Raw genomic sequence first — 24797 nt, 5'->3', positions numbered from 1 at the left:
GCCGTAGCATCCACAAACATTACAGGGCCTTGCACCCGGGGATCGAAGGATACAGCTCCACCTTGGAGGGTCATCCCGTGGTATCCCTGAGGAGGGATAGGTTGGACGAATGGGATCTCTGTGACAGGCAGGAACTGAGGCTGAGCAGTAGTGTTGCTGAGCAGCCCAGGGTTTTTCTGGGGCTGACATCCATGGTACTCAGGCCAAATAACTGGCTGGTTGATGACTCCAGAGCCAGTGGTAGGGGCTGTTAGGGGGTAAATGGTACATGGGTGGATTCAAACTCTTGTTCAGAATACCATTCTGGTGAATAGGAATTATTTCAACATTGAATGCAGTATGCATTAAATCCAGTAAATGCAGTTTTTATGGTTATGATTATGGTTATAGTATTTAGCAGACATTTTTGTCCAAAGCGACTTACAGAATACATTATATATATATATTAAATATAGTTAGAAATATTTACAACTTGGGCAACATAATAGCTCTGAGAGCCCATGATATTTCATGTTGAGTTGAAGCAGGCCTAGGCTATCTGGGATAACACAGCGAGTTTGGAATGGATCTGCATCTGTTTGAAATCCTGTCAGGCTGCCTCATAAACTAATGGCTTCTTGTTTAAAAGCTTTACACTTAGATGCTTTGACAAGGTTCTGTTGGATTGTCACTCAATATAACTATAACCAATATAGCTTTGGTGGAATCTGTCTCTATAGTCGGTTTTTCACATTAAAGTGTGACTTTTACCAGTCTTGACTTTGATAGGTCTCTAGTGACCTTGCTACTGATGAAACAGGTTTTGTTTTATGTCCTCTCTTTTTATGCTGAGGCTTGTCTGTGGGATTTCTGTGGCTATGAGTAATATCATTTCCATCCACTGTAAGGCCACATCCATAATAAGTTATTGGCTGGGACCATGTTGCTATTGCACTCTTAGCTCAGGGGCCCAACAATGTAAATATTGCAATTCCAGATGAGCATGCAGAATATATTCAAAGGCAAGGTTTGATAATAGCAGTGGCTCATTTCCAGAAGTTTAAGCCTGTGATAAAAGTTGAAGATGCTCCCATAATGCCTGAATGGCATCCTGAGTGCTTTTAGTTACCATGCTAATTTAAATGGTTATACTCATTCCAGCTAAGAAAATATTTGTTTATTCTGAACAGCATCACACTTAATCTTGCTATTTATTTATTATTTTTTATTTTAAAAGTGGTTAAGAGTATTTTTGTCTTAACATCCTTTGAGACTCAAGCCCGTGTTTTATTTATTAATTTATATAATGTATACCATTTTGGGTTTTGTAATAGTGGCCTGGAAATTAGATACTGTAGGTGAATACTTTGAGCAAAGGATTTGTTGATAATGAGCTATTCCTCAAATGAAAAAAAAACTGGAGCTTCTGCCTGTTTTTAATGCCATTTTTATGCAGACTGATAAATCTACTTTTAAGTGCATGTGGCTATAATTGTATGGAAAAACTATTTGAAAGATTCCCATTACTCGAAAGTTCTTTCTTAGTTGTTTGTTTGTTTACACCATGACATTAGTGACCTTGTGGCTTGAAATGAAGTCAAGGTTTCTGTCTCCTGGCGCTCTGTTAAAAATCACTGTGGGAATGTCTCATCTGGCCTGACCAGGCCGGCAAGTCCAGGGATGTAGTCTTAAACCCGAAGCGAAGTTCCAAGCATGGCTCACTGGAACTCTCTCTTGGACGAGAGCTCTTCGTGCTAATGAAAGCATACTGTGTTTGAGCCGAACGAGCCGATCGAGCCAAAGCACAGAGCCGCATCCTAGGATTATGTAGATGATGGGGTTGATAAATGAAGAGAATGTGCAACAGCTGGGAACATCTGCAGGCTGTGTCTGAGGTGCTGCTGGTGTCTTAATTCATTGCTCACCTGTTGGAGTCAGTAACCCTCACATCCTGCCTCTGGGCAGAGTTTTGTCTACTGTATAGTAATGGATCTCTGCATATACGTATGCCTATAAAGCACATTAACTATGTCTAGATAATGAGATTTCATTATGGCAACCATATGACATACCGTACAAGTCAAATATGTGGTTGTGTATTTATGAAGAGATTGGACATATCTGCTGTTAGAGTGCACAACTTCTCTGGGGTTCTCTTAAGACTGTTTTTCAGTTATTGAAAACACAAACAATGTGCGAACAATCAAAACATTTGTTTATTTGCTCTCTTGTAACAAAAATGATGGATTCCATATACGGCTTTCACTGTGTTATGGATCTCTTGTAGGATGTAGAGCCCAAGTGTAAATGAAAAGATGGAGCTGTTACTTAATACTGTGCCAAGACTGTGCCAAGACTTCCTGCTCATAGGCATGAAGTCACTCAGAACTATTCACTTTCCCACTGTCGAGACTGCAGAACACACGGCCTCACAGGCAGTTCAAAGCTCCCGGCCACCGGGCTCAGTCCATAGCCGTAGCTAAAGGATTAAGTGTCATAGTAAACCAGCACAGCCACCTCTTGACAATCTGCATGTTGAGCGTATAATAACAAGCGAAGCGTCTGCCTTTTTCATTAGCTCTGCTTACACTCAGGTCTAAATTAATCATTGTTGAGAGTTGGGGTTAGGGCAGATCATTATGTTCCCACACTCGAGCAGTAAATTTAGTCACATCTTTCTCACTTGACCGAGGAATTCCTGCTTTGCTTTTTTTTAAATATAAATTCAAGGTAGTATTTTTGTCCTCTTACAGTAAGTGTGGTTAGTTCAGTGTCAGAGTGGATCTTTTAAAGATTAACTGTACAATAACTTCACAAATTTAGAGATTAATTACAGGCTTTGAAAAAGAAGTGAGACTGTGAGGAGAAATAAACATAATTGCAGTTCATTACATAATTACAGTCCATTATGTGTGCAGTTAACACTCTCTTAAGCTAACTCATACGGCATAGTCTCTTGTATGACGTACACAGCAGATTCAGCACGGGCACTTCCACTGAAGTTTCTCTATAGGACCACACAAGTACACATTTCCCTGACACTACAAATGGAGTAACGTCGAGTTAAAGTTGAGTACACAAATATGCAACACTCTAGAGTAATCATATTAATCATGGTGGTTATTTGCATTACATTTATCATGCATGAATAGAGGGATGAAATATTTTCTGTGTGAAAGAAAACTTTCTGAAAATGGTGGTCTGTACTGGGCTGCTTGCCACGTATATGTACATGTCCCTCAAAAACAAAAACAAAACAAAGATAAATAATGTCACTGGCAGTGAAAGTGATGCTGTGTACGAGAATATGTTGATATTATCTGGGAACAAAGATATTTATGGAGCCATAACTTGTGTTGCAGTGAGCTGGAGGATCATGGTGACCAGGAAAAAAGAACACATACCGTCCTCAACATATTTATTTATCATCGTGCAAAGCTCTCTGAGGCTTTGGCTTTTTGGTGTAGAGGCTTGGCCAGCGGTAGGCCTAGCATTTCTCTCTCAACTAATGGATGCGAGAACTTACGTGTCCTGAAAAGAGAGCAAGGGAGGACTCCCTTGTCTCGATCCTCACACGTCTAACCATTTCCAGATGAAGGGGGATTTTTAGTGACATTTAAATCTCAATTACAGCACTCCTGAATGGATTGCGTACCATCCTGTGCCAAAACAATGCAAGCCACCCACAGAGAGCAGGTTGTAGAAGAGAGAGAGAGAGAGGGAGAGAGGGAAAGAGAGGAGTATGCTGTTGGCACAAGCTGAATCAAACACTTAAACACAGCTGATGCCTCCAAAAGAAAAAATCTGGCTCCCGCTGTGCTTGTTTTTACATTTATTAAAAGGGAGTGTGGCTGTCCTGCGGGGCAGTCGAAACAGCGGCATGGTCCCTGCAAGCTGTTTAAACAGGCTCATTACCCTGCCTCTCTGCTGTTCACTGTAACAGTACCGTCGAGGTTACGTGTCAAATAGGTGCATTTTCACATGTGCCCATATCACAACAATAGTGTGGGTGACACTGAGTGCCAGATGTACGTACATTTGCGAACGTAGCGTTATCAGCGTCATGGACACACCGCAGATTGCGAACGCTGTCAGACCCAAGTTTCCGTCATATTTATCAATCGTTTAATCCTTAGTGTAAACTGCGTCTTTCTCTGCCTTTCTCCGCCCATAAACGCAATTTACGAAAGTCCACAACTGAATGGCAGCGCCTACATACAGGCGCAGTTGAATAAAGTTAACTGATGACAACATTAAAAAGAATCAAACATTTAGCGATCATGAAATAATACCGTACATGATAAGATGTAAACAAGCAGGGAGATAATGAAGATCAGTAGTTCTACTCAAACTACTTGTGCTCGTAGGCTATGGAAGATTGGTCAAATCTAGCAAGTAGGAAAGTTTAAGTGAATGACGTAAAAGTGAAAGTAAGACATTCGAAAGGCCAATGAAAGTTAAGGTTGCTTTTGGTAGTACAAATACTTTCATCACAAAAACTGGTGTTCTAAATAGCGATTCTGTTGTCTTTGAAAGGTTCTCTTATTGACTCATTGAACTGCAATTTGGATTAACACCTGCTTTTACAAGGCGGAAGTATTTAGGCGCAGAATAGACACGCGCTTTCAGGAGCAGTCTTTGTACATACCGCGAAATACATAATTAGGCGCTCTCTACTCTTCCCCTCCCATCTTTTTACGCTAAACTCCCACTTTCCCCTGGATCCTCCCATGAATGCATATGCATGACATGACAAACGCAATCTGCCACTTTCAGCTCCCGCGACAGGCAGTTTGCGCTTTTACATCATTGTGGCCTGTTTGTACATACCTCGCAATGATTTTACACGCACATTGCGAAACAAATACGCCTGAAGTGGGCGCAAAAGCGTTAGTACATCTGGCCCCGAGAGAGCTGGTCTTTAGGTTATAACCCCCCCCCCCCCACCCCCCCACACAAACACACACACACACACACACACAAATACACACTCACGCTACAGCAACTCACAGCCACTACAACGAAATCTGATGAAACAGTAAAAGGTCACATAAGAATTGAATGAAAGGTTTTGTTTATACTATATGTTGGTGACCTGTCTATCTTGAAGACCATCTTGACATCCCAGTGCTCCTCAAAGACTGGTGGTGATTCACTTTTCAGAAAGAATCTGTAACGTTTCCATTCATGACTTTTACTGTCTGCATGAGGCACATCCATTTTACAAAGTATAAAGCCCTTGGTTGTGGATCAGGACTGAAGGGTTGGGGGGGGGGGGGGGGGCAGTGTGCCCGCATTCCGTCTCCATTCTGCTGTTTTTCCACAAATGCAGCCCTGTATGCAGTCATCTCGTATTTCATCCATACTGATGCTGGCTGCAGGGCACTAAATCACGGTTCTCTGTGTGTGTGTGTACATATGGATTCATATCTAGTGATTTTCCCAGGCACACAGCCACAGATAACCCCTCTGCCTGCCTGCCTGTCAGAGCAGAGCTTTATGGGAGGAAGCCAGCCCTTCGCCCCCTCCAGGGAATACACAAATACAGCCTTGGAGAAAATCGTGGTGATGGTTGAGTGTCAGCGGCTTTCGGGGTCTCGGAGCATATGTGGGTTTGAGTGTGCTGTGAGTAAGTATGCATGCTCTGTGTGTGTGTGTGTGTGTGTGTGTTTGTGTGTGTGTGTGTGTGTGTGTGTGTGTGTGTGTGTGTGTGTGTGTGTGTGTGTGTGTGTGTGTGCGCGTGTGTGTGTGCGTGTGTGTATGGTAAGAAAAGCGGGGCTTTGTGTGTGTGTGTGTATGTTTGTGGGACTTGGTTCAGGACAACCTTCAGCTGTGAGGATGCTCCTGACATTTTGAGCTTGGCTGTGAGGACGTGGAGAAGTGTGGAAGGAGGACACGAGAGGAGGGGAGATCTGTGTGTGTGTGTGTGTGTGTGTGTGTGTGTTGTTTTATTTATCTTACATGTTTAGATTGAGCGCCGTGGGCGCCGCCTGATCCTGGAAAAGCGACGCTGGGGATGCCACTGCGCAGCGTCCAAGTACGATGTTGTTGTCGTTCCACGGAGGTGGAAAAACATTCTCACTGCGGTCGGACGCTCCACATACTCGGGCTCCACTGCACAGAGTGTGTTTTGTCATCCGATACAGGGATTCTGTTCATGCGCCAGCAGAAGGGCTTTCTGGGTAAGCAGGAGGCCCTCGGGGGGCAGTGTGTTACCATTGGCAGAGGTGGCCCTCCGTCTCTGAGTCTCTTTCCTAATCGCGATGCCCCTGACTGAACTCCTTTGATGGCACCTTTCTCACCCCAGGATGACCCTGACGACCGGCCAGCAGGGCTTGAGCAAGCGCCACACTTTTTTTCCGGACCCTTCTTTCATCAGTTGTGTCCCGTGGAGAGAGGACTGTGTTGTGTGGCTTGGCTTTTGAGCATATTGGTGTGTGTGTGTGTGTGTGTGTGTGTGTGTGTGTGTGTGTGTGTGTGTGTGTGTGTGTGTGTGTGTGTGTGTTTGTGTGTGTGTGTGTGTGTATGTGTGTGTGTGCATGCGTGGTGTGCTTATGGTGCATTGAGCTGTGCACACACACACACACACACACACACACACAGACAAACATACACTCGCACATTCAAACATTAACACACCTCATGCAATCCCTTTCTCCTGTGCTGTGCTGGCTTTAGCATCAGGTCCGCGCATATGGCCTGTTTGGTAACAACAGAGCATTCATGTCTTAAAGGCCATAGGGGTATCTACAGTGTGAAGGAGTCCGGAGATGGATCTGCCTGCTGCAGGGCGTCCACTCCACAGGGTTTCCGCGGACAGGCCTGTTTGGTGAGACAGGGAATCCCTGCAGGGTTCGGTTAAGATCTGGATGAAATGGCCCATGAGGGGGTCATGTCTGGGAGCGCTGGAGATTCACAGGCTCGCTGTTCTCAAGGTGGTCATAGCCTGGCGTTCGTTTTTTTCCCCTAAGAGATGACTGCGCTGGGATGGCCGGGGTCCAAGAGCAGCACAGGAGAGCAGAGCATCGCTCATTTTTAAGGCCACTCTTGCCTCTGGTGAGCTGTTATCACCAACTCACCCCTCCCTGCCCCCCAGGCTCCTCCATACCACTGCCTCCTCTCACCACCATCCCTGGACATCAGGGGGCCACCTCCTCTCTCCTCCCTCACCAAGTCTAGGCAGTTTGGGAAGCCCGCTGCTGAGTTCCCCTTAGTCAAACATACATTCACACATTGGGGGGCAGCCATGGCCTACTGGTTAGCGCTTCGGATTCCGGAGGGTTGCCGGTTCGAACCCCGACCAGTGGGAACGGCTGAAGTGCCCTTGAGCAATGCACCTAACCCCTCACTGCTCCCCTAAGCGCCACTGTAGCAGGCAGCTCACTGCGTCGGGATTAGTGTGTGCTTCACCTCACTGTGTGTTCACTGTGTGCTGAGTGTGTTTCACTAATTCACGGATTGGGATAAATGCAGAGACCAAATTTCCCTCACGGGATCAAAAGAGTATATATACAGTACATATACATACAGTATGTACATTTGCAAATAAATAAATCAGGGGACCACCTCCTCTCTCCTCCCTCACCAAGTCTAGGCAGTTTGGGAAGCCCACCGCTGAGTTCCTCTTGGTCAAACACACATTCAAATCTCCTACATTTATAAACACCAGCAAGAAGTCTTCTTCAGAATATATGTGGAACATGTGTTGTGCCTGGTTGGTCCTGATAGACACACAGCTCCATCATAAGCTCATGCAAATCTCCACCTGAAAAGGATTCTGCCATTTAAGGCCTTGTGTGCTGTGAAACATGAGTCAGCCGTCACAAGCATGGAGATGGGGGCACCATTTTGTGGATAAACTATTTATTTATCCCTATGAATGTCTAAATTAATTTATCCTGGCAAATACAATTGTACAAAAAGAACAAACCCTTGTTACATTTGGCAGCTTTGGGTTGGCTTTTGCTTGCTGGAGAATGTTAAAAGGGTGCTCTTCTCTTCTGTTCTCCTTCCTAACTTTTCTTCTTTCCTGTTTCTCTCTCTATCTCGTCTTTCAGTTATGCCACTGACCTTATTATTTCCTTCTTCTCTCTGTGTCTCTCCCCACCTCTAGACGCTGGGCTGTGATGAGTACCTGGGCAAGGTGATGGACAGGTGTGGGGTGTGCGGCGGAGACAACACGGCATGCCGGCTGGTGTCTGGCCAGTTCAAGCACAGCCTGACCAAAGTGGGCTATCACAAGATTGTGGAGATCCCAGAGGGGGCCACCAAGATCAACATCACTGAGATGGTGAAGAGCCGCAACTACCTCGGTGAGTGGCCGAGAGGGTCATGGCAGTCAGCACACACACGCATACATACACAAACACGCATACATACATACACACACACACACACACACACACACACACACACACACACACACACACACACACACACACCATGTACACACTCTGCTGGCATTGGATGCTGTCTGCTTGGACCCCAGTTGACAGGATTACGATATATGGATCTTTATAGTCATGCAATGATATTCTAGGGTGTATATAACTACAGAGACTTCAGTGGAGACATTTTAGTGGTATCCTTTCAGTACTGTTCTTTAAAGAGGTAAGGGGACCGCTCTATTGCTCCTTGCTGAGCACTTGAGAGTTGAATCTGGCCTTTTCTTCTCTGTGAAGCATGACTAGGCACCGTGACTCTTTCCAGGAGCTGTGCGGAAGCTTCCTCTGGCTGACTTTAAGATAATGTTTCACATTTAGCTCTGCAGTAAAATAGAGGGAAGCCCGAGTATCGGCAGTCACTCGTAAAAGCCCTTTAACCGAATCAGCACTTTTTTGTGGTCACGCGGGTTCATTTCCGAACCTACCCGGCTCCTCTGCTTCCAGGGAACATCTGCTTGTAAAGTTGATTGGATTCCTTTAATTAAAAAGCAGCTGAGACAGGAGGAAAGTTTGACTTTTTTGTGTTTTTTTTCCCCCTTTACTATCGCTTTCAGTGTCAGGAAAACCTCAGCTTCCTTCCCCTCGGAATCCCCCAGTTGATAATGCACTCGCTGGACAGGCTCCATAATGGCTTCAAAGCGCAATGGAGGAGTGCGTCGGCCAGCCTGTGGCTGGCTCAGGAGCCGCTCGGAGAGAGAGGGGCTGTCTCCTTGCATTGTGGGAGACTTCTCCTTAACGAGAGCCATGCCTCTGCTCAGTGCTGACTTCAGCCTCCTTTGCTCCTTCTCTACTCCACCCCTGCTGTGGTTGCGCCGATCCCTTTGGGGGTGGGGGTATAAACAAGCTTTCATTAGAGGTCCCATCTCTCTCCTGCACGTTGGTTGGTCCCTTTTAAATGAAAGCGAGGAATTTCCTCACCACTGGCCTGGCACAGGGTCTCACAGAGGGCACCACAGAGGGTGGCACACACTACGCAGCCACCCAGGGTGCCAGGCTCAGAGATGCAATGCTCAAAGACGTATATAATATATAAGAGACTGAGTTGAGAGATGTATGTAATATAAACAGACTTATGACTTATGACAGGGCTATTCAATTGGCGGCCCGCGGGCCACATGTGGCCCAGAATCAACCTCCGAGTGGCCCAGCCCGTAGTTTTGCCAGAGAAAGAAACATTTTGTGAGCCTTCAAAAAATCCTACAGAAATCCCTAGTAGCCTGGGGCCTCATGTACAAATACTTGCGTGGATTTCATACTAAAACATTGCGTACGTGCAAACCTGAAAAGTAGCGTTCCACACAGCTTTTCTTTGTACATCCCGATTAACGTAAAATTAAGCGCACATGCACGAGCATTACACTCCACCGTCTCTCCTCCCACAATCACACTCATTTTAATATGTTAACTAGAAGGACATTCGTGGATGTGGGCATGGGAGAGTTTACATGTTTACAAACACACACATCTGATACAAGCACATGAAAAAGTTTGATGCCGTTTTTAATGTGCCTGTGTCCAATGTGAAAAAACCAAAAGGAAAACAATAAATGTAAACATTAGGCTACTTGTTTTTCAATAGGCCTATACATTCATTTGTGTTGATTTAAAAATGTGTCATTATATCTGCTGCTTATCCTACCAGCCGCTGAAAATGTCTGGCCCAGCTCAATCTCTTGGTTTGAAAATCTGGCCCAACTTAATTTTTAATTGAATAGTCCTGACTTACTATGAGATCACCCTGGGATGATCAGAGCACCTTGCGGTGTCAATACAGAGCCATGCCATGCTGTGCTGTAGTAGAGAGTTTACAAAGGGTTTATTTATGTGTGTTCTGTTTGTGTGTTTAGTCTCTGTGTGTTTGTGTGAGAGAGAGAGAGAATGTATATGAAGTTGATATGCTCATATGTGTGTTTTAGCAAGTGGAAATGGGTTTCTCTGTGTGTGAATGCTTGTGTGTGACTGTATGTCCCTTGGTGCAAATGTGTGAGTTGGTGTGTGTGTGTGTACATATGAGTGTGTGAGGTTGTGCATGAGTCTGAGCGCCTGCCCGGGTGTGTGCACATACTTGGAACATTCTAGCCTTTCAGCGGCTGTGCAATGCGTGCAGGTTGGTGGAGTTTCGGAAGTGGTTTAGATGTCCTGTAATGAAAAGCTTTGAGCTTCTGTAACATCCTCTGGATTGGCACCTCGTCCCCATGGGGTGGTGGTGGTGGTGGTGGTGGTGGTGGACGTGATGATGACCAACACCTCAGAGGAAAACCCCTCCTGAGCCTCCATCCCAGCCATCATCTCTTAACCTCTTCCCTTCTCACCTCACCTCAATTCCCTGTTCAGTCTCAGCCCAACCACATGTGAAGAGTTTGGTTCTAAAACGCTATATCTCCATTTGTAAAAACATTAAAAAGTCATGTTATTTAATTGTGTATTTCAGGTAATATCAATCAAATTGCTGTTTTGTTGTCTTGAGTAAGGATAAATCAAATATCAATACCCAATTATAGTTCTACTGAAAATACTTGCGAAACAAAATGTAAACAAACAATTTATAAAAAAAATAATTAAAATGGTGGATATAGCGTTTTAGAACCAAACTCTGTGTGACATATAAAACTCTGTGTGACATATAAAAAATACTCAATAAGTGTAGCTGTTATGGGCTTCCTGCTGTGAGGTGGGTTTGGTTCAAAGACTTAAATAACATCAACTCAGAGTATCTGCAGTTCAGATCTGGATGGCCATTTTGTTTTCCAATGCTGTTCCCTTTGGCTCCCCCCTATAGAGAAAGAACACCTCAGTCCCTGGAATAGAAAGGAATGCTTGTGAATCTCGTCCTAATCCTGTGCGATCTCTGTGTGTGTGTTGCGGGTTTGCGTAATTATAGCCTGAGCTATTCGCCCGGTCTGCTGTGTAAATAACATCAGGCTTATCTGGGCTTATCATGTGGCCTCCACTGCGACGGTATGCAAAGCTGGAGAAGGTACGAGGCCGTGAGGGTGGCTTATGCTGAATCTGTCGCTGCTCTTCAGCAGAAATCCTTAAATTAATGACCGCGTTCCCAAGTGCAGACACATGGCTTCACCCCTCGATGGCACAGAACCATACTAATGCCCTTGAGTGTCATTTTATTTACCGCAGAACGAAAGCTGGTGTTGCCATAAAAACATTTTTGAGGCAGCTGGTGAAATAATTTCCAGTTGGTAGGAACACCATCAGTGTTCTTATATTCACTGCTGAATGGCATGTCAATTCATTCGATATGTGTTATTTTTTTGCTCTAGTACCATCTCAGGATGCCTTTCTTCTAGCAAAGATGAACTTCAAGGTTACATTATAGACGATTACATGACAATTTTAGAACTTGAAACCAACATTTCTTTTGGAAGCATGCATGGTTATGTATTTTAGGACAAACTGAAGGCATGAGTTTTGTGTCATGCTTACACAAAATTATATGATAGCTAAAAACCTCACAAGACATCCTGGCACTTTTTCCTAAGAGGAATTTCATAGATCATTGTATCAATATGCCACATTTGATATGTTTGGTTTGTGTGTGTTTGTGTGCAGCTCTGCGCAGTCGATCAGGACGCTCCATCATCAATGGCAACTGGGCCATCGACCGGCCAGGGAGGTACGAAGGCGTCGGGACCATGTTCACGTACCGGCGGCCCAACGAGATCAGCAGCACGGCAGGCGAGTCCTTCGTGGCGGAGGGGCCTACCAACGAGATCCTGGACGTCTTTGTGAGTTATGGATGATCATGGGTGCCTGCGCCTCCTCCCTCCTCATCTGATTAATGCCTGTCGTCAGCCTGTCACCATCCTGGCTGTGTTTCTGCTCCGCACTCAGCTGCGGCACCTCCTCCAGGCCTCCTCCCCCAGGCTGAGATCTGGCCACCGAATTCCCCCTCTTTTATGTTACTTTTTATGTTACTGAGTGAATCTCTCCCTTTTCCTTCAACTCTCTCTCTCTCTCCTCTCTCTCTCTCCCTTCCTCTCTCTCTTCTCAGATGATCTATCAGCAGCCCAATCCTGGCATTCACTATGAGTTCATCCTTCCCCTGGATAACAGCCGAGGCCCCCAACTCCCCACTGATGGCGGTGCAGGAGGTGAGTGCTGAGTGCCGAATGGCTCCCTCAGTGTGCTGCTTCAGCTGCGAGCGCTGGGAGATTATTACAGAACGCTTCACTCAGACTCTCACGTCTCACAACATCACGGCCCGGCCAAAAAACCTCCTGCGAGTTCTCATTGTGAATGTTTGGCGGGAAAGAGGCATGATTCCCAGCGCTAGTGTCCTCAAGTTCAGGAAATATGAGCGTGTGTGTGTGTGTGTGTGTACGTGTGCTTGCGTGTGCTTGTCAGCTTTAAGAATATTCAATCCGACATGCTCTGTCTTGTTTGGATGTTGGAAAAGAAAATTGTATCTGTTAAAATAATCGGTTTGACTGATGTAGGAAGAGTCAATTTTAATGCTTGTCCACAGAGACACAAAGAACCTCTGTGTGCTCCTCTTGGTCAGATATATTCCCAGTCACAGAGGCACGATTTCAGTGTCTCGTTGGAAAAGAAACCATATTAGTCAAGTCCCTTCAAAGAAACGCGTGTGCCTCTCTCTACAGGGAACGCAGTTAACGGCCAAGGTGTGACTGACCGCTATGACGGCTACAGCGGGTCCAACCAGGGGTCTCAGGGTGGATACCCTCCCCTGGTGCCGGACAACCAGTTGCCACAGCCGCAGCCTCCCCGCTGGCAGCGGGAGTACAATTGGAAGCTCACCGGCACCACAGACTGCAGCGCCACCTGTGGCAAAGGTGGGAACTGCAGTTGTACAGTTTCTTGTGTGCATTTCTCATTCAAAAAGACAGACACAGACATCTACTACCATCAAAATATCATACATGAAAACAGTACATTTAATTGTGTTTTATACACACAATAATATACAATAAAACAATAAAACAAATACAATAAAACCGGCAGGTTTTATAACAGTGAGACAGGAGTGGACAGTACAAACCCAAGATAGCCACGGCTGGAAACTGGTTGCTATTCTGCCAAAGCAGTAACTTGCCTCATCCTCCCCTCCACAGGCAGCAGGTACTCTGTGTTTAACTGCGTCCACAGAGTGACCCATGCGCACGTGTCAGAGACACTGTGTGACCGCGCCACCAAGCCCAGTCCTCAGGAGGAGCCCTGCAATACAGAACCCTGTCCAGCCTTGTGAGTACCCGCCATTTCATATCCACACATACCTACACACAGGCAGAGTTCATGTCATATACATACACACACGCACACACAGGCAGAGTTCATGTCATATCCACACACAAGCACACACAGACATAGTTTAGCACCCATCATGTTAGATTCACACACATTTACACACAAGTAGAGTTGAGGTCCCATAATTTCGTATCCACACACACTTAAACACAGACAATCAAATGTAAACATGCATTTTTGAAATGTAACATAGGTTACTCGTGTTTTTATAACCTTGTAAGTTATTGTTAGCCAGTTATATATTCAGTGTCAGTGGTCACAGTGATGTTATGGTGACATTTAGTGAATCTTTTAGTAATGGTTTTGGTATTTGCCATTCGTTTACCCAGAAACGATATTAACAAGTTTTTTTTGGAATACTCCCCTGGGCCAGTTATCTGAGTGCATAATAGTCAGGTGACCCTCAGGGAATCGTTTTGGAATGCCTGTGTCTGCTCTGCTCTGTCCATGCAGCTGGGACATTGGTGAGTGGTCAGAGTGTAGCAGGACCTGCGGCCTGGGCATGCAGCACCGGCAGGTTCTGTGCCGACAGCTGTACGCCAACCGCACCCTCAACGTGCACACCAGCCGCTGTCGCCACCTGGAGCGGCCCGAGACGGCCAGCACGTGCCAGCTCAAGATCTGCAGCGAGTGGCAGATCCGCTCCGAGTGGAGTCCCGTGAGTGACAGCTGTCAGTCAAAGCACTGCCTCTCCTCTCCTCTCCTCCCCTACACCACACCACGTGAGGAGACACAGCAACACATGCACATAGATTTACATACAAAATATTACTGATGATTTTAAGTCTTGAGTAGCAATTATTTTATTACATTTTTGATGTGTGTCTACGTTGTGAATAATCTGTTGTTAAAAATAGGATAAAAGATGTTTCTCTGAAATGCTCAAATTAGTGTTTTTCTACAGTAATTACATCATGTCAAAAGGGGGTGGCATTGACAAGTACTGGGAATGTTGCTTACACATTTCACATGTAAACAGTAACCAAGGGATGTAACCATGTACAACCAGTCGTGCAGTTGTAGGAGAAGAGAACAAATTCTGGCCAGCAAGCAAACCCTACCAATAGTCACTGCTGTGGGTTTCTGTCTCGGCACAGAGGGGCTACTTGCTGGTGTGTATGTGTGTGGCTGGACATAATGCACCCGACCGTTCTCTCCTTCCCTGTCCAGTGCTCAGTGCCGTGTGGAGTGGGGCAGAAGAGGCGAGACGTCCACTGCCTCAGTAACGTGGGCGACGTCGTCGCAGATGAGGAGTGCAACATGAACCTGAGGCCCAACGACGTGGAGAACTGTGACATGGGACCCTGCGCAAAGAGCTGGTTCTTCACCGAGTGGGGTAGTCGGGTGAGAAACTACTTCCTGATGGGTTTGGGACAGAGAATTGTCCCATGTTGTTTCCTTGGATAGTTCTTGATTGTCAGGTAAACATCCACATATTAAGGAAGTGCGAATCAAGTTTATCACTTCCTATTGATTTGGGAGAACTAGGTGTGTTCGGTTGACCCCGATATTTATAACAGTGTCAAGTGCACTTTACATAACACATGAAGACACTGTGTTGACTTGAGTGGTTAAATGTCCCTATGCATATCATCATACCATCATATCAGTGAAGAAATACAGTGTGAACACCTAAAATGAAAGTAATTTTATTTTAAAGATTTCATATACCAGCATATAAAACCTGTCTGGCCTATTGTCTATCCACAGTGTTCTGCAGAATGTGGGATGGGTTTGCGAACCCGTGGAGTCCTGTGCCTAACCAATCACATCAGCAGTCTGCCACTGGAGGGCTGTGGCTCAGAGCGCCCCCCAGAGACTCAAGTGTGCAACAACGGGCCATGCGACAGTCGCATAGAGTGGTACACTGGGCCTTGGAGTCAGGTGTGTTATTGCTTTAGCTCCTTAGGAGTACCGTCACACCGGTGTGACGGGAATGTTGAGAAATGAACGTTCTAAAGAATATCTGGGTTCATTGAATTCAACATAGAATTTTAGAACCTTCAATTGTTGCAGAACTTAGAATGTTCAAAAATCTACACCTTTAAGGGTTAACCATTGTAATGAGCATTGTTCATGTACCATTTCTATACAACTGCACATTGGAAATGTGCATAACACTTTTCTATGTGCCCGATTCCACTTCTCATAATTGAAAACGACTTGCTGAGTCCAAAAAATAATAGTACACTCCATTGTTGTTCACGCTGCCCCCTCTTCTTTTACTTGATCCTTTCTGGTGTCTCCCTCAGTGTTCTGCCGACTGTGGCCGAGGGACACAGCAGAGGTTGGTGGCGTGCCTGATGAGCTCGGTCGACGGCTTCACTGTGATGCCCCAGTACGAGTGCTCGTCCCTGGATAAGCCCCTCGGCCAGCAGAGCTGCGAGATTAAAGCCTGCGGGACCAAGTGGTACCACACTGACTGGAGTTCGGTGAGTCGGCATTAGAAGTGATGTACCATTAACCTTATTTATAACTTAGCAGTTAGGAAAGCCAGACCACACCAAATACTCTTCATTGGGCTTCACTGTGGTGCCCAAAAATTGAGTAAATTAGATAAGATGCTTCTGTATGGAGGTTTGCCCATGCCATGAATGGCTGTTCAACGCAATGGCAAAGATTTATATAATCTTACATAAAGTCCCCTTATTCAGCCCACACTTTTTTTTAACGTGCATTGTGCATATATCTGTGTGTGTGTGTGTGTGTGTGTGTGTGTGTGTGCTTTTACACCTGCAGTGTTCCAAGACATGCGAGGGGGGCTTCCGGATCAGGGAGGTGCGCTGCCTCTCAGATGACCTGCAGTCTACAGAGGGCTGCGAGGAGCACCTGCGTCCGCCGGACAAAGAGGAGTGCAATCCTCAGCCCTGCATCCCTGAGATAGGTCAGTGTGTATCGCCTCAGCCTCAGTGGTCTCACCTTCACAGTGCCTTGGATTGGAAGCTTAACGTTTGCAGTGTTACGGGGGAGGGGGAGGGGGGTGTCATGAGCAGTCCAGCCTGCACATTAGTGTGTAGAAGCTCTGCCAGGAATGCAATTAGCTTTATCAGTACTACAGGGAAAAGTTAACATTTAGCAGCGAATGCAGTGGCAGGCCAGGTTGAAATACAGTATGGGTCAGACTGTGCAGACAGTGATATCTTGTCCATCAGACTGGTCAGGCTATGATGTTGAATTTACTTGCAAGTTGCAAGCAAAGCTAATCAACTGGGTCACTTCAGATGGCCTTGTGGGACCAGTGCTAGACATGGCTAGCGCACAAGTTACGTAAATGTGCTCTGTAACCATTACATTATCTCAGCTTCCATCCAAACAGAGTGAACAGTGAACACTAGACTTTATTATACCCAAATGAACCATATTACATAGACATCTACACGAATTAAAGGTGAATGCGCTTTTTTGAAATAAGGACCATAATAATCAGGTTCACATGAATTCATTTTGAAGTTCTGATTAAATTAACCTCAAGAAATCTATAATTAAGGGTTTTAAGTAAACGTATTGGTAATATCAATATAACAGTAAAAAAAAAGTAATCTGACTGGTTTATATTTAGTGGTGTTTTTATTAAAAGGTGAAATGTCAAGAACATAGGAAATTAAAATCTACAGCTATATCTTACAACACACTGGAGAAATCAATATCACATTTGGATTGGATTTCAGTCATCCATAGGCTAACAATCACACTAGTGATCTTGTGGTGAACGTCTGAAACTTTGAAACCCAAAACGTATAAATAAATACACGTCACAAGATATGTTTAAGTTAAATCTTCTGCTACCATGAAAGCGATGCCCAGTGTGTACTTTCTGTAATAAAGACGTCCCTCAATGTCTTCCAGATGAGAACTGTCGGGACATATACTTCAACTGCAACGTGGTGGTCCAGGCTCGCCTGTGTGTGTACAACTACTACAGGAACGCCTGCTGTGCGTCCTGCTCGCGTGTGCCCCACAGGGCCTCGGGGTTCAGAGGCCAACGATAGCACCCCCGTCCTGGGCTTCACTTCTCCAGTTGCCCCCTGAACCTCTGGGTCCTTCCCAGACCCAGATTACACAGAGCCCCCTGTGCATCGCATACACCGGCCCCTCGGGAAGCACTATGGGAGTGAGCCGTTCACAGACTCATTACGCTGACCTAACGGAGTGCTTGGGAATGATACTTGGATAATGTTTGGGCCTTTCTGAAGAGACCACATGGATAAAAACATAACACTTGGTGATGAAAGGGGGGGGGGGGGCAATGACGTTGCCCTTTGAGATATATGAAAAGTGTATGTCCTTCAGCCCCAGTCTGAGTGGAACTGTCTATTGTCAGCCAATTCTTGACCCTTGACATGAACTCCAAGACATCATTAGGGTGAAACTCTGGTGCATTTTTAGGCTGCTGGATCAAGGGATGACATCGGTCCAAAATGCCCTGTCAGGAAGAGGCACCACAAACATACTCAGACACAAGATGGAGAATGAACAAAGAGGGAAAAAAGCAACCTTTTTAAATCATACCTTTTATTATGTATTGATGCGATGTATAAATGTACACATTTGTAATAGGATTTTCTTTTTAAACCACCACATATTTATGACAATATTATTAATTACTGTCTATGATGTGACACATACCTCCACTTACTAGGTCACCCTCACCAGAGCAGTCAAGACAGCAGTGGATGGTGGCTCTTAAGGGACACAGTTCACCTCAAAGGAACTGCAGCCAGGAGTTTCCTGTAGAGACCGTGTCTGTGGCATTCACCTCTCCAGGTACCCCTGGCGATGGCCCAGTTGAGTTCCATCTCCAGGGGCTTCCCTTGGCTACGGGATCAGGCTGGGCAATACCACTGGCTACCGCTGCTGGATATTACCAGAAGCCTGGTCATATCCGGTTGCTTACTCCTGAAAAGAATGGTGATCATTAAGCAAAGGTTAATTGCATGCCAGGACATAGAGCTTTGCATTTGTGGATAAACATGTGGATGTTCTTTCTGTTGACCCCGTCCATGATAAGCGTAAGTCCAAGGCACATTGTTTTGGGCATCATGATCATACCTTCAGTTATTAAGCCAAAATGAAGTGCATTTAAGTGCATATATCAAAACACAAGTTTACATGTGTTCCTGTAACAGCTTAGACATTTCCTAACTAAATACACAGTGACATAATAATTGAAAGGTCCAGAAACCACAAAATTGAAAAGTATTAGCAACTTCATTAACACAGTAACCCATTTCAATCATTCTCTCACAATGATATTTCAATGTTTTCTTATAATATGGACTTGGCATGATGGTTAAGTCAAGATAATAAAACTACTAATTTATACAACTCTTCCCCTCACCATGTGTATATTCTGCCCAACTCTGCCTTAAACTGTACCTTTGGTGTCTTTATCGACGCATGATTGAATACTAGGCCGGGGGCTGAAGTCATCACTGAGGTTTGGCGTCAGTTACAGCACACTGTTTATAAAGAACATATGGAGCAATAATCAGAATCAGAAACCACTTTAATAGCCAAGTATGTTCACACATATAAGGAATTTGGTCCCAGCTGGTAGTGTTACTCTAGCATACACAATGGACAAAACTTAGGACAATATACAGCTCTGGAAAAAATTAATGACCACTGCAATTTTTTCTGATGTCATCCTACGGTTGCTGAGTGACATTCAAATGAGTTAACGGTCATATTCAAATTTGCAGAGATGTCTTAATTTTGAATATGACCGTCAACTCAATCGAAAGTCACTCAGCAACTGAAAAAATGTGCAGTGTTTTTTTTTCAAAGCTATACAGTACATATACAAAACAAAGTACATGTTATATACAGACATATACAGTAAACATGTTTATTGTAACAGTATACCGTCACACTAAACATGCAAAATACAGGATCATATAAGACAAACAATGTACATAAGGTTCTAGTGTATGTGGGTTGGCTAGGGCAACTCAATGTGTATAATGTAAGAAAATGAAATGAGATGAGCGAGTATCTGTAATTCAGCATTTACAAATTGTAAGCAGAATGTAATAACCGTCAGAAAAACCAAGAGTAAGGTTAGATATATGACATAAACTGATATATAGATATGTACCACCAATGACAGATATTGTCCTGAAGCAGAGGGTGTATTATAGTCTCTATGGTTGCAGACATACACCGTAGGCCTACAAATCTCATCTACATGACATAGGTGGGATCATGACACTAATATATGAACACACCAACAGTTCATCTCATCTCACTGAGCCTTTGTTAAGACCAATCCTAGAATGGCCACTGTCAAATCCGGTAAAAGCCTAAAAAGTTTGCAATGGTGCCAAAACATACAGCTGAGTCAGTCTACACTGAGAGTGAAACACAAATACTCTGCACATTTTCCATTAAAGAATCTCAAGTTTAACATTAAGACATTTATGAGCTTCCTCTGTATCTAGTTCAGCAGTTCCAGACATTTATCTAGTAATTGAGTCAAATCAGACGTTTCTTTTAAAACAATAAGCAAAAGGATGAAAGCAGCTCCTCACTACTGGAAATGATGCGTTGAAATTCACATTACTCTAAACATCTGCCGACCTGCAATGAAGTAAGAACCACTTGGAGGTTTTCCCCCACCTTCATACCTTCATTTTTCCTACCTTCTTGCCATACCAAACAATCACCACCAACATTGGTGCATGGTAATGAAATGTATGTTATCTTGATCATGGCACCTCCCCTGCCAAGAATATCTGGTTTCCCATTGACAAGAGTGACCAAAGAGCTAGACATTTCACACAGGTAAAACCAGTGGGCATTCTGTACAAACTGTTAGTGGTCCGATCATACTGGGAACATGTTTCTCCCCCCTACAAAGTTTGGGCAGGCTAGGAATAACACTTTTTAAGATATCAATGCCCTTGCAGTTTCAACTGTATGTGTGGAGTATCCCATTTCAAACATCGGTCATGGTGTCATGCTACAAAGGAATCTCCGTCTGTCAGGACTAGTCCTGCTGCAAATAATAATAATAATAATAATATTAATAATAATAAATGAATTAATACAATTCAAATTGTACCTGTGCTTGAAAAAGAAAATGTTGTCAGAATCTCAGAAATAATCACGTTATGCAGTCAGCTTAAGACGGCAGCAGGCGGCTACATGAAGTCGGCTTCAGTGATGTCACTACCTGTGGCTAATTGGTAAATTGCACACCTGTCCTCTCAATGTGATGAGTCTATTGGTTTTGAGGCCTGCTGGAGGAGCATGGCCTAGGTTTTCTCCCTCTTTGTCTGTTAGCAACATTTGGGAAACTTGTGGAATTTGAACACTATGAATTGCTTTTCACCTGAACTTAAAACACCAAAGATGCTTGCGCTGGCCCAAGTAACAATGATGAGCAGAGTGCCAGCACGCCACAGGTACAGAATGTTGCAAAAGCAGCCCGACCAAATATTGAGTGTATTAAATGAACTATTTCAGATTAGTCAGATAAGTTAATTTCTAATTCATATTTTGAGACACTGATTTTTGTTTTTCAAGAGCTGTAGGCTAAGCGTAATCAAGATAAAATGGCTTGAAATATTTCACTTTGAGTGATTTTCTTGATTGTCGAATACCCTAGATACTGCCTCTTTCAAATTGGCAGTAGGCCTAGGCCAAGATATGCTCAAACTGCCCATGCGTAATATCAGACGAAAGCAGGCAAGGAGTGGCTAATCGGGAGCTTCGGTTCGGTGTCTGAAAATGTTCAACGTGAACGCCATGTTGACTTACCCCCCAGAGGGCTTTGGAGGTCAGGGAAGACTCCGGCTTCTTACTTGTTGGCCTAGGCATATTTGCAGGAAATGGCTTAAATGATGATCGTTCACATTATAGCCTAGCCTAGATATGACAGTATAAGACCTATTTTGAGTGCAATCTAGATATAGAAAGCAGTTTTGTGGCCAGCCTGCTCAGTGGAGGATTGTAACTTATTCACCGCTATGAAATATTGGAGAAACTTAAGTTATTGTGTAGCCAAAGTGTTATTAAATGAAATTAATTAAACAAGGAAACGGTGGTTGTTGTGGAAACAGTCCATTTTGCGCATTAGATTAAGTGGGTGCTCCTCTCTTGGGTGCTCCTTGTTGGTGCCCAATCCCAATCCTCCCCCACCTTTCTTATGCAGCCCTTGCCACTTAATCTACTACCCCCCCCCCCCATAAATGCACAAATAGGCTGACACCAGACATAATTTCACTGCATTTCTTACATCCAGTAACTATATGCATGTGACAATAAACGTCCTTATATCTTGTATCTATTAGATTAAGTGTGTGAGTGTAAGGGAGTGAGAGAAAAATAGTTACAAACTGACTTCACAGGTTTTCCTTGGTCTGTTTTCAGTAGCCTATTTGTTTGTCTCTTGTATCTCGTTTTTAAAGTTCTGCAATGGTCGATTTGACGCAGAACCATAAATTGGTCTATAGCCTACTAGTTAACATTGCCATGCTTGTTCCTGAAGGATATGCAGCACCCCTTGCTTATGTTTTTCACAGTAGAAAGCCAGACTCTGGCTGCTGGTGTTGACCATGATGTCACGCTTATTCCAGGGTATAGGCCTGCATTATTTTGGTAGACTGTGTCTTTCCAATTTCCAATTTGTCTCATGTCAGATACATTTTAGATTCTACTGTATTGGAATTCATATAAAGAGCCAATTCAGTAGAATAAGTTTATCGTGAGGACTGAGGAGCTCAGCCAATGTTGTAGCCTATGCCATACCACTTTTATCCACTGGGTGGAGGGATGGCATTTTTAAAATAAAAATTAAACCTTAAATCCGAGACCAAAGCCATTTACAACAGTAACTATCTGACGCGTGTGCTTCTCATGCTTAAACGCACAGACAATCTATGTAAACGCTCCTTTAAAACATATCGTGAAATCATGTTTCTTCTTACTCGTTTGTGATTGGTTCAAGCGATGCATTGTGTAACGCCTCATTTAAAATATTGCTCTAAATGTCCATCTAGCAGCAATCGGTAAGGATTTTCAAACTTTCTAAGTAATGGAACGTGAAAGTGCAGGTATCTGGGCATCCTCTCTGATGTAACTGTGTAGGTTATTGTAAGGACTCTAAACGTGAAGTTTAAGACGGCAAATACAGTCCTTTGCTTAAGGTGGAGGAAGGTATCGCTTCTCGGCCTTTTGGCTAAGATCAAGTGTAGTATCTGTTCTTATCAGTTTAATATCTGATACGTCCCCTACCCGGGGACCATATATTAAATTGATTTTTGGAACAGGGAGATGGAATAGGGGCTTGCTCCGTCCACTCCACGCATCGACCCGGTATTGCAGTACTTCCGGGAACGGTGCACCCCCCTCTATGTGTCGAATGGTAATATAGGCATAGACTACTGTGCTTGAAAATTCGCACGCGGTGTCCATGACGTGTTCTTGGATAATTCTATAATTGGTGTGTGCAGAGCCGAGTGTGAGTGTGGTTAAAGCTCCTTACAAAATCAGCTTGATTGATCGTTGACATTGATCATACCATCATGACTGGTAGGACCAACTTGTGTTCATTCCTTGGTTTGATGTCAACAAATAATCTGAGTATAGTCAACTTGTATCCCCCATAGGCCCAATAGTAAACCCAGAAATGTTGAGTACCCTAAAATTGTATTGCAGAAATGTCATCGATAGGCCTAGTGGATGGAATTCAACTTGGTTGCTAAAAGTTGCACTTTGGGCAATTTGCATAATTAAATAGGGTAAACTTTTAAAATAGTAGATATCACCATGAAACTCTCAGTTGATGACTTATGTTAAGATGAGAATTTTTTTTAGGAATGAACACAAGTTGGCCCTACCAGTCATGATGGTATGATCAATGTCAACGATCAATCAAGCTGATTTTGTAAGGAGCTTTAACCACACACACACGCGGCTCTGCACACACCAATTATAGGGTGACACCTAGTGGTCAAACTGAGGCAAGGTCCATTTTGCCAGTAATTGTCTACTCCAAACATTTAATGTTCTTAAATAGTAAAAATTAGGCTAGCTCTAAAATATACATGCAAGTAAGATTTTAGGTCCGTGTACCTTCTGTTCATTTGATTTTCAAATTCGAAACGAAAATTGAAAATCGAAAAACGACCTTATATCTGTATTTTTAAAAAACAAAATAGGAAATTCCCTCGTGTTTTTGTTTTGGATATTAAACTTTGTATCCCCACGACCGAAATCCAAAATCCGCACAACAAGAATGTGAAATCGGCACTTTCCTCAATTTTTCATTTGGCCTATCCCCGCTAGGCTGTCCTACATTGAAACCTATGACGTTTTAATTAGAGATGTTTGTAAACAAGCTAACTTACGCAGAAATGTCAGCTACGTTGTATCAACTAGGAGCAAGGGGAGTGGAAGCCGTAGAACGCAGAGCTGGGGGAAATCTGACAACAATTCACTGGCACGAAAATATGCATTTGGGCTCCTCTGTTGTTCTGTATGTGCGACTAGCCTATCGTTGCCTGTATTATGTTGGTAAAGGAGAATAGTAATGGAGAAAGAATCGAGAATGAGCTGTCCTTGCATGGGGGGGGGGGGGGGTGCACGTGATAATTGTGAAGTCCAAAAATCTGATTATTAGCCAAGAAAGCCATACACTACTGTGAGCCTCACTACAAGCACCATGTTAAGCAACTTCCTGGAAGGTGTGTGTATTTGGTTCAGGGTTTATCTCCCTTTGCAGCTTCTGGTTTGTACCTGACCTTCGCTTGCTGTTGAATCCACTCTAACAAAATAATGGGGTAGTATCATACGCTAATATATCCACACATGCATGTAAACCATTGAAGATATTAGAAGGGCACCTGAGAGATAATTTCTTCTGATTACTGATTGGATAGCAAAGTTCAGTGATTGACATAGGCCTAGCTAGCCTGTTGATTTTTCAGGAAGTCGCACGTAGCCTACAGCTGAAAGCCTCCCCGAAATGAAGGCATTGGAAAAGTTCATGTACTGCTACTGTCATTATCAATACTATTTATCTCCTCGTTTGTCAGATTAGCGAAGAATTATCCAAGAACACGTCATGGACACTGCATGCGAATTTTC

The 24797-nt window shown here is 44.0% G+C and overlaps 1 protein-coding gene and 1 non-coding gene across 2 annotated transcripts in view; both read left to right on the top strand.

Moving 5' to 3' along the window:
* Positions 1–17766, top strand: part of thsd4 (thrombospondin type 1 domain containing 4) — a 52806-nt gene extending 35040 nt beyond the window's left edge. Inside the window, exons 8-18 of the mRNA XM_076287467.1 lie at positions 8093–8291; positions 11991–12166; positions 12433–12532; positions 13043–13234; positions 13514–13643; positions 14160–14364; positions 14877–15050; positions 15417–15590; positions 15959–16138; positions 16446–16590; positions 17553–17766. Coding sequence (XP_076143582.1) covers positions 8093–8291; positions 11991–12166; positions 12433–12532; positions 13043–13234; positions 13514–13643; positions 14160–14364; positions 14877–15050; positions 15417–15590; positions 15959–16138; positions 16446–16590; positions 17553–17695 — 1818 coding nt within the window. The 3' untranslated portion in view covers positions 17696–17766. The remainder of the gene's footprint in view (positions 1–8092; positions 8292–11990; positions 12167–12432; positions 12533–13042; positions 13235–13513; positions 13644–14159; positions 14365–14876; positions 15051–15416; positions 15591–15958; positions 16139–16445; positions 16591–17552) is intronic.
* A 5101-nt stretch (positions 17767–22867) lies between these two features.
* LOC143126374 (U2 spliceosomal RNA) lies at positions 22868–23058 on the top strand. The gene has a single exon (XR_012987481.1). It is a non-coding gene; the product is annotated as a U2 spliceosomal RNA (small nuclear RNA).
* Positions 23059–24797: the final 1739 nt, after the last annotated feature.

This window comes from Alosa pseudoharengus, unplaced genomic scaffold (assembly GCF_046254945.1).
Source record: "Alosa pseudoharengus isolate Yale_2024_CS ecotype anadromous, Long Island Sound unplaced genomic scaffold, YU_APseudo_1.1 YU_APseudo_1.1_scf_16, whole genome shotgun sequence".
Classification (NCBI taxonomy): domain Eukaryota; kingdom Metazoa; phylum Chordata; class Actinopteri; order Clupeiformes; family Clupeidae; genus Alosa; species Alosa pseudoharengus.
This window is presented reverse-complemented; position numbering and strand designations above follow the sequence as displayed.